The sequence below is a fragment of the Bos javanicus genome, chromosome 10, assembly GCF_032452875.1.
Source record: "Bos javanicus breed banteng chromosome 10, ARS-OSU_banteng_1.0, whole genome shotgun sequence".
NCBI lineage: Eukaryota > Metazoa > Chordata > Mammalia > Artiodactyla > Bovidae > Bos > Bos javanicus.
In genome coordinates this window covers 12,351,475-12,366,254 of record NC_083877.1, presented here as the reverse complement: position 1 = coordinate 12,366,254, position 14,780 = coordinate 12,351,475, and the positions used below count along the sequence as shown (strand labels likewise).

The 14,780-nt window shown below is 40.5% G+C and overlaps 1 protein-coding gene across 4 annotated transcripts in view; it reads left to right on the top strand.

The window, feature by feature from the left end:
• The window catches only part of DPP8 (dipeptidyl peptidase 8), a 54,346-nt gene extending 46,016 nt beyond the window's left edge, over window positions 1-8,330 (top strand). For all 4 annotated transcript variants that reach the window (XM_061430111.1, XM_061430112.1, XM_061430113.1 and 1 more), the window contains exons 19-21: window positions 589-731; window positions 1,703-1,814; window positions 4,137-8,330. In XM_061430111.1, the coding sequence (XP_061286095.1) occupies window positions 589-731; window positions 1,703-1,814; window positions 4,137-4,259 (378 nt within the window). In that variant the 3' untranslated portion in view covers window positions 4,260-8,330. The remainder of the gene's footprint in view (window positions 1-588; window positions 732-1,702; window positions 1,815-4,136) is intronic.
• The last annotated feature ends 6,450 nt before the right edge of the window (window positions 8,331-14,780 follow it).

The window sequence follows — 14,780 nt, the reverse complement described above, 5'->3', positions numbered from 1 at the left end:
AGGTTTTTGTATATTCAGATAATCTTTATTTATAATAACAACAAAATGAAGTCTGAATACTGCCATAATTTTCCCAGGCTTGCAGCTGTCAAGAAAGTAATTACGATATTTAAATATAAAACTGTGGGAGCCTTAAAATGAGACAAGTGTTTAGTACGTAAATATATTTCATTCATTGTTTTAAATTCTGTACTGCCAACAGAAGCTAAAAAAACAAAAAAGAAGAAAATGACTGCTCTTCCTATGTAAAGCTGACACGTGTCCCATATTTTTTTCCTCAGCTTACACTGAGGCATTCATATGTTCTAGTTCAGCCTCCTCTTCTAATGGAGACTCATGTTTATGTTTCATCCAGCCCAGGTTAAGGATTTAGCGTGTGCCACCTCTGTGGAACATGAAGCTATCTGACTCATTAAGTATCAAGTTCTTGACCTTGGCATTCCCCTTTGATTTTCTCAGTTGCCTGAGACCACAGTTGTGAGGCTAAAGCCTAAAGATAATTTTAGCCTATAAATTTGCAGTTACAGACTGTCAGTGTTAACCATTCTTTTCTGAACCACACTTGACTGTCACTGTTATCTTCTGTAGGTTGCTATTGCCGGGGCCCCAGTCACTCTGTGGATCTTCTATGATACAGGCTACACGGAACGTTATATGGGTCACCCTGACCAGAATGAACAGGGCTATTACTTAGGATCTGTAGCCATGCAAGCAGAAAAATTCCCCTCTGAGTAAGTTCAAGCTTTAAAACTAAAATTTTAAATTGTATTTTTTAAGATTGTCTTTAATAGTAAGGAAAGCTACAAATATGACAAAAATAAAACTAATATTATATGGATTACTAGAAAGCATGGCTGTTTTCTTAAAGCTGAATTATAGGCCAGTTCATATAATTTTGGTTTTTTAGGAGAAGGCAATGGCAACCCATTCCAGTACTCTTGCCTGGAAAATCCCATGGACGGAGGAGCCTGGTAGGCTGCAGTCCATGGGGTCGCTAAGAGTCGGGCATGACTGAGCGACTTCACTTTCACTTTTCACTTTCATGCATTGGAGAAGGCAATGGCAACCCACTCCAGTGTTCTTACCTGGAGAATCCAAGGGACGGGGGAGACTGGTGGGCTGCCGTCTCTGAGGTCGCACAGAGTCGGACACGACTGAAGTGACTTAGCAGCAGCAGTGAGTTATATTTGAAGCAATTGCTTAAGTGCTAAAAGAATCTTTATTAATTAAGTATACCACTGTTTCCCTGGAGGAGGGCATGGCAACCCACTCCAGTATTCTTGCCTAGAGAATGTCCATGGACAGAGGAGCCTGGCAGGCTACAGTCCATGGGGTCTCAAAGAGTTGGACACAACTGAGCAACTAAGCACAGCACAACACCACTGTTTCAGAGTGGAAAAAATCCCATTTCTGCTTACGTATATTTTACAAATAGCATATATGATTATTCCTTTTCTAGGGACATGCTGTAATTATTGATGTATGATAATATCTTAATAGGAAATTGAACACGTTTGATTTTTTTCATTACATGTAGCATCTGGTTAATATATTACTAATTTAATATTGAAATGTTGAATCCTTATTCTAACATTACAGTATAAGGAAGTTATTGTAGTAGGTTATGGTTAGTTTTAACAAGTTAAGTAGTTTTCGCAAATACTCTATTTTACCTCATCTTCTGATATTTCCATTTCTCCAGACCAAATCGTTTACTGCTCTTACATGGGTTCTTGGATGAGAATGTTCATTTTGCACACACCAGTATATTACTGAGTTTTTTAGTGAGGGCTGGAAAGCCATATGATTTACAGGTGAGTTATTTTAATTTTCTGATTAATATAGTCATGATTCATGATTGGTTACTTTGAAATATAATAAACTATGGAGTGAGGTTGAATTTTCAGCTGTGGCCACTGTCTGCTTAAGAGAACTGAAATACTAGGCATAGTTAGCAGTGCCTCTAGTTGGTAAAAGTTAAGATTCTGTTCTGTTGAAGTCAGGATGAAAATTGGCCTGTCCGATTACATGACTTGTGTGTCTGTATCTGCTTTCAGTTTGTAGTCGTGGACAAGATGACAGGAGTCCATTCACTATCCTCCTTTGCTTTTCTTCTTCCCCTTGGAAGGGTGAGGAAATGCTACTTGATTTCATTGTAAAGGATTTTTAGGACCTGAATATATGGTCTTTTAATTTTCTTCTATTTTATATTGACACTGGGGCAGAAACCAAGTTACCCACCTCCATTGCTCCATTATTAAAAAAAAAAAACTTTTAAGAGAAACCGTTCTTCCTTTTCTTCCTTGTTTCTGCTCCTTGCATGGATTATATGCTCGTAAGGAATGAAAAATATTACTTTCCTTCTTTTATGTTTCAGTTGGCATTTCTTTGGGTAAACTCTGAGATATTTGCTGTAGCATCAGTTTCCAAGGGTCTCGGGGCCCTTCTATATACCAAACGGTTTTTCTTTACGTGAATTATGTCAGTGGGTATTGCTCTTACATTGACTAAGAAAATCTTAAAATATTTATTTATTTACCAATGATAAACTATTATTACATGTTAGCACAGATCACATTTTTTTAATGGGGGAAAAACAATTTAAAGTTTAGTGAGAAAGTTAGTACTGTTTTACATATTTATAAATCCCTTTAATATCTGACTTAATAAGAAATAACACCTCAATGCTCATATCTACTTCTGTTGTGAAATGTTGTTTTGGCTAAAGTAAATGAAGAAATTTCAGCCTCACAAAATACCTAGCTAAGAAATGGGAGTAATATTTTAGCTTTTTCAGATAATAATAGCTGTTCTTTGTTGCTGCACTAAAACTGGACAAATGGTAGTTCTTAAAGGTTAGTTTTAGTGTAGAATCCGAAGCCATATCTGTAAACTTCTCATGCTCTGTTATAGTCTGTTGGGTGGATCTTGTACTTCAGATGCATCTTTTATCCATGCATTGGTCATCTGGAAAACACTGGTTCACTTCTAATTGTTGACTCATTTTATCATACAATATTTTTTAAATCACATACATTAATACTACCACTAATGCCAAGAGAAAAGTCTTCCAGGTATTGGAAACTCATGAAATAGTAGTTGATAGAATGCAAGTTTTCCAAAATTCTAATTTTCACTTAAAATCTCACAGTTTATCACTAGCAGCAAATACTGTCAATGTTGTCTTTGAAGTAGCCAGCTATTATTTTTGAGAAAATGTTTGCCAAATAGCCAAGTCTAAATCACCGTAGATGTCTTTCTTTCAAGTGAGAAAATGGAGTTCCATTTATAAGCTCAGTTTGAGAGACCCTGGCAATCCAGTGGTTAAGATGCCACACTTCCAGTGCAGGGGGTATGGGTTCGATCCCTGGTTGGGGACTTAAGAGCTTGCATGCCTCGAGGCACAGATAAAAGAAAGAAAACTCAGTTGTACAAGTCTTTCCCTTCAGACATCCTGTAGCAGAAGTGCTTTATGCATTCTGCCCGTTTTATCACCACAGAATATAAAAAGACCTCTGCTCAAGGGTTGCAATTTAATAAAATTCTAACTTCTGCTTAAATGAAGCTGGCATTTTTTCTTATTTACTAAAGTGTACGTCACTGATTTGATTCATGCTAAGGCACCAGCAGTTTTACCCACCGTTGCCTTTCATTATCAGTGCAGATGCCAACACAGTGAATAAACGCTTATTCCTTAATGTCTTAGTTTTGTCTTAGTTTTGTCCTGAAAGTAGTTTTGACCCTGTGTATCCCTTGAAAGGGTTTCTGAAGACTCCAGAAGTCTGCAAACCACACTTGGAGAACCATTGATCCTTCTGTAAGCTTAGTGATACATAGGGAATTACAAAAGGAAGAGGGGCTTCCCCAGTGAGATGCCACACTTCCAGTGCAGGGGGCGTGGGTTCCTACCTTGGACAGGAACTAAGAGCCTACACATCGTGGGGCATGGCCAAAAAAATGTTTTAATAATAGTAAAAAAATAAAAGGAGGGGAGCCTTTACATTGGAGGTGTGTATGCAATATCTTGGAGAAGCTCTGCTCCATGTTATTATTCCTGTTGAGAATCTCTGGAAAGCTTTGGAAGGAGATACTAAGTTCTTATTTTTTGTATTTTGATTTGGTTGTTGTTTTTTAAGATCTATCCTCAGGAGAGACACAGCATAAGAGTTCCTGAATCTGGAGAACATTATGAACTGCATCTTTTGCACTACCTTCAAGAAAACCTTGGATCACGTATTGCTGCTCTGAAAGTGATATAATTTTGACCTGTGTAGAACTCTGGTGTACACTGGCTGTTTAACCAAATGAGGAAGTTTAAATTTAATCAATAGAGAATTGATCATCACATTTTGGTACTTGCCACATAACATCTACTTCTGAAAGTACATCTGGTGCCACGCAGGTGTTTACAGCTTGTGGATAGTAATCTCATACCTTAACCATACACACACACAATTAAATGACACGTATTTCTAAGGGACCCAGCAATACCTTGAGAATCACTGAAAGAAATAAGACATTAGCACTATGTATTCATACTACCTTATTTTCATTTTTAATAGCATTATGAAACCTCATGGACTTAGTGTATTTTTACAGTATACTTCGGAATTTGTTAAAATATGATGATATTAGTGATTGGCTTGGTTCAATTCCAGAATCTCTGACTAGTTACAGATTTGATAGCACTTAAATGTAATTGAATAGCTTCTGCTTCGTTGCTTGGGGTGTATCCAGCATGTTATAAAGTAATCACTATTAAACCTATGACTTAACCAATCATTAACGATTGTTCAGGGTTAAGTTAGTGGCCTCCTAAAGACACTTACTTTGTTTCATTCAAACTCTGACCAGTTTTTAGCCAATTTAAATTGTATCTAGTATAAATGGTTCTCTTTAATGATATGACCGAGTGGGTTTTTCTTTTCACATAAAGGCAAGTAACTGTATATGTAGCATGATTATAATATTGATAATTACAGGCAGGAAAATTTTAATCAGATAATTAGAGCTTAAATATTTGCAGGCAGTTCCTTTCCCTTTGGGAAAAGAAAAAAGTACACATTCACTCGTATTCTTCAGAAAACTTAATGGTGCCATTTTCCATTGGGTATTTTCCTCACTGAAATGTTCCAGAGTTTTAGGGCAATGGAAGGGAATTTTGGTGGAGTCGGGGAGACCAGGGTGTGGAGAATGGCAAGGAGAGGAGAAGGCAAGGGTCTGCTTAAGAACTAAGCAGAAGTATAATCTGACCAAAAATACTCATGAAAAAGTTTCAGAATTGAAATTTAAACTCCTAGAATATTAGCTAAGGAAACCAGAATTAAGAAATCACTCTCTTGCCAACAGTTACAGACTAACATTATTCAGGGGAAGAAAAGCTCCTTACAGTTACTTTTACATTTCAATTCTAATTTTTTGTTATTTTCTTCTTAATTTTGGAAGCCTTGCAAATTGAAACTTTCTTGAACCTTTATAAATTATTTGAGCATCATTTAAATATTGTGATCTTAAAATACAGAGGTTTCCAGACAACCTCTTAACCATAAACTGATCCCCAGCCAGCCATGACTCTCTTTTTCAGTGTTCAAAGCTTATAAGCGATTTCTTGAGTGGTCATGACATGTTCCTGATTTAGCCGTAGAGCTTGACTATTAAGGGAGCTCATAGTGCTGATTGGGATCTGTCATCTTAGCATCTTAGGGTGCTAGCTGGGTCACATTGGAGCCAATGTCAGAGAAGGCACCCAAGAGTTTGACCCTTTTTATCACAAGCCTCAATGTTCGGAAAGTCGTTATCAGTACTTCTAAACAATATTCCAAAAGAAAAAAATTTTACTCTCTCTCACCATTACAGAGTGAATAGATTCCTAATCCTAGAGAGCACAGCCTCCGTTAGTAAAGATAACTGTGCTTGAGACGTGGACCTCATCTTTGAGGGCCACATGGGAGGTGGGAGACGTCCAGAGGTGGCAGGGTGACCTGGTGGTTCTGTCCACGGAGGGGGGTTGGGTTTTGCTGTTTTTGTATTTATACTGTATTATAGGTACCACACTTTTCCCTATGACTGTATATGTATGGATTTTCTTGTTTATGATATTTTCCCATGCTGAGATATGTTTATATTCTTTTCAATGTTAAATTAAATTGATTTGGGTAATATTCTTCCCCAAGAAAGTACTTTCCCCCATGACTTAAGTTTGTATCTGATTACTGAAGACCATTTTTGTTTGTGGACCTCGTTGGCCTCCGAGGATATATCCTTATATAATATGCAAAGTAGAAATGGTATACAGTAGCTTTTAGACAGCCGTTCATTTGAAACCTCTTACCCAATATGGCTGTGTTTTCAAAATGGCATCTCGTATTTTACCAAAACAAACCTTAAAGGAACCTCATGGACTCTCAAATTCACAGATATTTTCCTTTTGCATCTTGCCATCTGCTTTCCTCCCATCACAAGGAATGCTTCTGTTATCATTCCCTGTCAGTCAGTTAAAGGCCATTCTCCTTCTATAGAGAGGGAAAATACCTGACTGAATTTGCATGCAGAAAGACAACTTGACTGAATTTGATTTTTAAAATCAATGGGAAAAGCATAGTCAATTCAGGCAATCTGTAGAAACCTCACTAAAACTATTTGTACCCTATGTATGGGCAACAAACTAAAAGGCAAGAGTATAGCAACATTTTTAGTGAGAACCAAAAAGCTCTAGGTTAAACATCAAGGGGGAGTTTTGCAGGTTTGATAATTGAGTGCACTTGAACAGCCATCAGGTAGGTATGGTTGCTTGTGTGTTGAGCAGGGAGACTCAAGATCTCATTCATCTGGATGCTTTTGAAAAGAAATGCACTCTTGAACCTCACTCTTAGAAATTTGGATTTGGTTGATTAAGTGGAGACCAGGAATCTGCATTTCTAACAAGCTTTCCAGGTGTCTCTAAAGCAAGTCATTTGTGGAGCTACTTTAAGAAACTCTCCTATAGGACTGAGTTGGATTAAGAAAATAATAGGTGATTTTTACACTGGACTGATTTTCAAGAACGTAAAACAATAGTCAAGATAGCTCCTCATACAGTAATTATTGGCTGTTTTTTCACTGTGAAAAAAGCAGAAGGTATCATTAACTGTATCTCCCCTTGGTCTGGAGATTAATTTTGGAATGAAGGTTTTTCCCTCTTGCTGTTCCTGGCTTGTTTCCAATGCCTCACACATAAGAGGAAGAAGTCACAATGCATGCATGATTTTTCAAAAGAATGAGGTAATAGGTAACTGATGCTTACTTTTACTTGTTTTATTTCTTGAAGAAAAGTGTATCCCACCTCTCTGTAACATTGTCTCTCTTTAGGTGGAATGATTCCTATGAGATCTCTCATTATTATAGAATTACAGAACTTTCAAGCTATTATATCTTTGATATAATCTGATGTTCTCATTTTTTAGAGGAGGAACCTCCATATAGAGAGGAGAAAATATACCCGTGGCCACACAGCCCCTTAGTGCTTTGTCAGTGCTAGACTCCATCCAGATATCCCAGCTCATGGTAGTTAAATGATATGTAGAAAAGGCAAATTTTTAAAGAAGTATTTATTAATATATTCCTATGAAACATTTTAAAGATAACATAAAATGGTTAATTTTTCCATTCTGAAGTAAATGCTAAGCATGCTTATTAATGAAGCAGTACTTCTAATTAGTATATGACATTCTGAAGTTAATTAAAATTGTTAAACTCAACGTGTCTTCCTTGGTGTAGTGGGAGGTTTGGGGCTTGGGATATAAAGTGCTTGTTTAAGCCTAGGAACCCAAATTAGAGCTATTTAAAGTAAGCAAAAAGACATAGCCATATCTAAACTAAGATATGGAAGCTGAGTGTCCATTCCCAGCAGACGTAGGAAACTTTCCTGACTCTCACCTTTCCACAGCCCAACCTCACCTATCCATCTTGCAGCCTAAAATATGAAGGCATGTTAGTGCAAGGTGCTGGCTCCAGTTTTTTCTTACTTTGTCAAAAGACAATTCTAGGTAATCATTTAAGAAGTCCCTCACAGAGAGAGAGAAGTAGTGTTTGTATGTTTGTTTTTAAATAACCCAAATACAAGTTTATGTTGTATTCAGCACAATTGGAGTTCAGGTCTTTAATTTTAGAACATAAAGTGCCTGCTGTTTGAAGCGTTGACTTGTATAAAAAGAACTGCATGTCTCACTCCAGTAAGTTTATGGGTTTTCTCATTTTCAGCTACATGGCTTTTAATCATGTAAAGTGAAACCTTAGTTTTGTTGCATTTTATTACAGGTTCTTTGTTGCAATAAAGATGCTGCTAAAATTAATTGATGTAAATGTCCCTTTTTCCCCCATTCCGCATTTGTACACTCTTGCTTTGACTAGTGGCAACCGTGACTGGTTAAAACACACAAACAAGGTCATGTGCTTGCAGTGGAGAATGGAGACTGCAAGGTGATTGATTACATGTGGTTTCTAGTATAGGTACTAACCAAAGATACATCCAGGCTTCCTTGATAGTTCAGTTAGTAAAGAATCTGCCTGCAATGCAGGAGACCCTGGTTCGATTGCTGGGTCAGGAAGATCCCCTGGAGAAGGGATAGGCTACCCACTCCAGTATTCTTGGGCTTCCCCTGTGGCTCAGCTGGTAAAGAATCCGCCTGCAATGCAGGAGACCTGGGTTCGATCCCTGGGTTGGGACGATCCCCTGGAGAAGGGAGAGGCTACCCGCTCCAGTATTCTGGCCTGGAGAATTCTATGGACTGAATATTCCATGGGGTTGCAAAGAGTCGGATACAGCTGAGCATCTTTCACTTTAAAAGATGCATCCAGACACAGAGGGTGATGTGTTTTGTATGTGTAAGTGGTTCCCAGCACCCAGAGCTGGTACTCCAAGGGTGGGCGATGCTTGGAGCCAGTGATCAGCATCTCCTCCCTGAGCAGCTGGCAGTTTCTCTGGAATACCTCTTGGAGTTGACAGTGGTTTCTGCATGCTCCCTAGGAAGTTACAAGGGAGTTCAGAGTAATACTTTCCTCAGAGATTTCTTTGGCAATTCTCTGGTCTTTAAGGGCAGAACTAGAGAAAAGGTGGAGGAAAGAAGCAGATGAACCCCTCTAAAAATAGTAAATTTATATTTGTCTCATAATTCTTCCAGAACAGACCTTCAGTTTGGATTCTATAGCCCTCTGAAGTTGTATGCAAAATACTCCATGAATGAGTGGGGGTGCATTCCGGGGAGCAGGGCTTTCACATCAGATACTCAAAGGGATAATGTTTTAAAAAAAAAATGCTGTGTTCTATATTATGGTCTTTAAACTTTATATATAAAAATTTAGAAATAAAAGATTAAACATCCTACTGCCATAGACCTATCCTTTTTCCCTCATGACATATTTTAAAAAAAGGAAAAAAAGACATTTAAATGACTCTGGGATAAACTAAGGTGCACTAGGTTAACCTGTTGAGGTTACTTTTAGCCAGAAATGATCAGCCAGACCCACCCAAACTAAAGAAATTTAGTGCCTCAGCGCACATATAATTTATGGCACTCCAGATGAGAAACTTTTATAGACTATGATCTCTTTAATTTACCCAGGATTATTGCTAGTCAAAAATCAGCTTTCAAACTGGCCATAATCATCCCACAAAGATGGATGGCAGTGCAGACTTGCCAGTGGCTCTTGGGCTCCAGGGTCCTGTCAGAGCAAGTGTATGACCTCAAGGCCTCCGACGGCCCTCTGGCCTGACCTCACCCACGCAGTGGTTATGAGAAATAAGGATTGATCCCTTGGTGCTTTGGAGGGAGCAGAATTAAAACAATTGCAGTATAAGGATCCATAACCATAATTTTATTTGGGGCTTGGAGCAATTTGGGGAATTAGCAGGATTTAAATAATCAGCCTAGTTCTGTCCACAGATCTGGTGCCCTGGCCATGCCACCCTGGATGGGGGTGAGCTCTCACTGAAATGGATTACATGGGATCAGCTCTGACACAGGGAATGAGATTTCTGAGTTTGTGTGCACCTTGCTGAAAGATACACCTAAATTGGCTCCCTACTTGAGTTCTTGAAGTAGAAGTTTGGGAACAGGACAGTGTCCTTAGCCAGTGTCAGGAACCCACTCCCTGCCACTGCCCACACCTGCACATCTTCACTGGAAAAGCGCTCTGCGGAAGGACATGGTTAAGCGTTCTCAGACTTCCCTGGTGGCTCAGATGGTAAAGAGTCTGCCTACAATGCAGTTCGATCCCTGGGTCGGAAAGATCCCCTGGAAAAGGAAGTGGCAACCCACTCCAGTATTCTTGCCTGGAGAATCCCAGGGACAGAGGAGCCTGGCGGGCTACAGTCCCTGGGGTCACAGAGTTTGATGCGACTGAGTGACTAATACCTTCACTTCTAGCATTCTTCTCACAAGTGACAGTTATTTGCAGGAAGGTCCTCCAGCCAGGTAGGTTCTGGAAACCACGGTGCTCTTCTGTGAAATGGATTTTCCATGTTGGCTCAGTTTCTGGGCACATGTATGGCCACAGTGCCATCCCTCAGCAGGCATGTGAATGCCACCCTCTGTACTTAACGTACTTGGGCACTTAATGGTGTGTTGCTGAGCCATGTCATTGTTTTTCGTTGTCTCAACTGTCCATCCTCATTCCTGTCTCTGCTCCTACCTCCTCAGTCCAGAACCTTCAATGTCATGCTGGGTTGGAGTAGAAAGTGAAGATAAAAAATTCCACCTGGAGCTGGAAATGGCAACCCACTCCAGTATTCTTGCCTGGGAAATCCCATGGACAGAGGAGCCTGGCGGTCTGTAGTCCATGGGGTCGCAGAGTCAGACATGACTCAGCAACGAAAACAACAAAATAACAAGTGGCATCTGAAGTTTCTACACCCAAGGTAATCTGTGAGATGAGATGTGATGTTTGGTCCCCTCATATGGAGTCCTCTGTTGATTAAAAAAAAAAAAAAAAGCATTAAGGATGCTTTAGGAATGCCCATCACTCAGAGGGCAACGATTCGTATTCCAGGCTCTGAGCTCCTTTTGTAAAACCCTATAGACTATTAGCTATTTGAAGTGAGTGTGTAATTGTTCAGAACATGTGGATTTCATGTATTTGAGTTCCTATCCAGTTGCTGTCAGTTTTTCTTCTGCTGCCAACTTGTGACTCATGAACAACTAGGATCTCTTGTTCTTTCATTTCAGGGGCTGTTCCAGGGCTCCAATTAGTAACTTGATTATTACAAGGTGCTGAATATGTTGGTAACCATATTGTTATATACCTCAAGGAAAGGATTCAGATTTTTATTTTTAAAATATTTTCGTTCCCTTCTCTTTTGAATTTTATATCCATGTATCAGCTCAGACATGCCTAGCCTATAGATGGGGATATTTATTATGAAATGGGCATTTTTTTGAAGAGAATATTTTGCTTGAAAGGCAAAGGACTGAAAGATTTGTAGGTTGTTGATTTTGTTACTTCATACTGGAGCTTTCAAGTTTTCATTAAAGTTTTGTTTTCTACTTAAAAAAAGATTTCCAAGTGACTTTCTTCAGAGAAGGAGAAATATCGTATGACATCCCTTATATGTGGAATCTAAAAAGAAATGATACAAAGAACCTACTTACAAGACAGAGACCCACAGACTTTGAAAATGATCTTATGGTTGCCAGGGGAAAGGAATAGTTAGGGAGTTTGGGATTGACATGTACCCACGGCTATATTTAAAATGGATAACCAGCAAGGACCTACAGTATAGCACACGAAACTCCACTCAGTGTTATGTGGCAGCCTGGATGGGAGGGGAGTTTGGAGGAGAGTGGATACATGTATATGTATGGCTGAGTCCCTTCCATGTTCTGAAACTGAAACTGGCACAACATTGTTAATTGGTTATACCCCAATACAAAATAAAAGGTTAAAAAGAATTCCAAATGACTTCAAAGAAGCAGTTGCCAACTTCACTGACCAAATACAGTAGCAATCATGTGCCAGGCCTGTGTAGACCATGAGGAAACGAAGATGGAGAGGACCTTGCCCTCAGCAGGTCCTCAGGACCGACTTCACCTCCCACCTCACTAGTGCACTCGGCAGAGCACTGCCACCTCCTTAACGGCATGATAAATTCACACTGTCTCACTCCTGTCCCTAGTCAAATCCACTCGACACTCAAAGCCCTTGTCACCTCACGTTCCCTCACATGGTCTCTTCTCTCACCCACAAGCATCTGGAAAGTTTCCTCTCTTCTTTTAATTAGTAGAACACATGCTTTGAGGCCAGACCCAGGCTCCTCTTGGTACCCTACAGAGCTTATATGAGAGTCTCCCAGCCAACATAGGTGGTATTGCACAATGGTACCAGCGTCAGCTTTGGAGCCTGGCTTCAACCCTTGCCTCTGCTACTTGCTATCTTTATGGGCTTGTGCATGTTTACACAACACTCTGATCCTTGGTTTCCTTAAGTGAGAAGTAGGAATAGTAGCAGAACCCTCCTCAGTGGGTTATTGTGAGGATTAAATTCGTCTAATATACTAGAAGGCACTTGGTGCCTGGCATGCAATAAAAGTGCTCAATAAAAATTAGATTTAGCACTTAATTTTATACCATACTGTTTGCCTCTGATTTTGTTTCTGCACTTAGATTGGAGACTGTTAGACTAGGCACTGTATTATACTTGGTTAACTCTCCCCATCATACCTACTATAGCCAGGTAAGAATTCGCCTGCCAGTGCAGGGACATGGGTTTGATCCCTGGTCTGGGAAGATGCCACATGCCATGGAGCCACTAATCCTGTGTGCCACAACCACTGAGCCTGCGTGCCTTAGAGCCTGTGCTCCACAACGAGAGAAGCCATCACAGTGAAAAGACCGCCTACTGCAACTAGAGAAAGTCCATGCACAGCAGTGAAGACCCAGCACAGCCAAAAATTTAAATAAATAAAATCAGTGACCCCTCCAATCATTTTAGAGATGAGGAAACTAAATCCCGGAGAGGACCACAGAGCCACATGGCTGTCAAGTGGCAGAGCCAGTGCCAAAAATCAGGCCAACTCCCTGAGGTACAGGCATGTAAAATGACAAAGGCACAGAACCAGTTGGTAACTGAAAGAGACACTTGACTGCAGTCCCAGGAGTCCTTCTAAATTTCCTAAAATCTCAACTGTTATCATTTTTATGATCTCCATATCAGAAACATAAAACTGAATAAGAATACATCTTAGAATCAAGGAAATATGGAATTTGCCTGAAATCTGAGTTCCTCTGGGGACTCATGCTGAGCTCAGAAAGCCTGTACTGGGTGGGTCTTGGATATGAATCTCCCTGAACTTGCCCAGAGAAAGAAGGGGGAGCATGAGAAAGACTAGCATATTTGAAATCTGATAGACTTGTGTTCGAGTCCAGCAGTTGTGCTCTTGAGCAAGCCCTTGGCTTCTGTAACCTTGGACTCTACAGTGGGGTTCTAATACCTTCTTCACGGAGTTGCGGTGAGGTCAACATGTTGGAAGTCATTTATGAAGTTGGCATTCCTGCCATTGATCTGACCTCATCTCCTCCAAGGAGTGAAGGGCTGCCAAGGGGAGCAGTCTGCTTTCCAAGACCTGAGCTGTCAGACTCAAGCCATGGGGAGAAGTTAGATGCTGGGTGGGGAGGGGAACATGAGCCAGCCCCAGAGACCTTGGGAGAAGACCAGGTTCCAGGACGAGTAAGGAGGGTGGGGACAGAAGCCTCCCATGGGGGTGACCAGGCTCTGCCTTGACCTCAGATACTTCTCATTGGCCTGACTGAAGGCTGATCTTCCAGAATTATACATTAACTTGGATGAAGGTATCATTAACTGTAATACCCCTGTTAGCATAACATGTTTTACCTGTGAGCAGTTGACACATTTCCCTCTGAATACCAGCTGCGTGCTAAGTTGCTTCAGTCATGTCTGACTCTGTGATTGTACGGACTGTAGCCCGCCAGGCTCCTCTGTCCATGGAGGTTCTCCAGGCAAGAATACTGGAGGGGGTTGCCACGTCCTTCTCCAGGGGATCTTCCTGACTCAGGGATCAGACCCATATCCCTTATGTCTCCTGCATTGGCACCCTGGTTCTTTAGGGCCACCAAGGAAACCCTGAATATCAACTGCTAGCACCTATATGGTGAGTGCCCCACTGCTTACACTATATTTCCTCATGACAGCATCATGTTCAATTTGATCTTCATAGTAAGCTAAGATTAGTTATGCAGTATTAATACCCTCCGTCCACCAGGTTGCTTTTTTATTTTCTTCCGCCAGAGAAAGAAATGAGAGCTCAGGGAGGTTGTGTGCCTTGTCCAAGGTCACAGTGCAGAAGCAGAATGCTATTCCTGGCTTCACTCATCCTTGAGCAAGCAACATGAGTTGAGCAGCTGCCATGACCTGGCTCATGCTGAAGGATTCAGGGATCTGAGAATGCTCAGAGGAGTCAGTCTACTCTCCAAGGGTTCTCAGTCCAGAAGTGGACATAGATGTATAAATAAAAGAGGGTCAGTACAAAGAGAGATGCCGAGTGCTGAGTCTTGTGTGAGCCCCCCCACCCCCAGGAGGCAGGGAAGAATGGCAGTTAGAACAAGGGGCTTTGACCTAGAGAGTCTATCTTTCTGTCTCCCACTGAATCACTTCCTACTGTGTGACCTTGGGCAAGTTACTTAACCTCTCTGTGCTTCAGCCACCTCTTCTATAACATAGAGTTATTAATGGTACTACTTCATGGAGCTGCTGTGAACTTCAGTATGAAAAAAATGCATGCAGAATTCCCA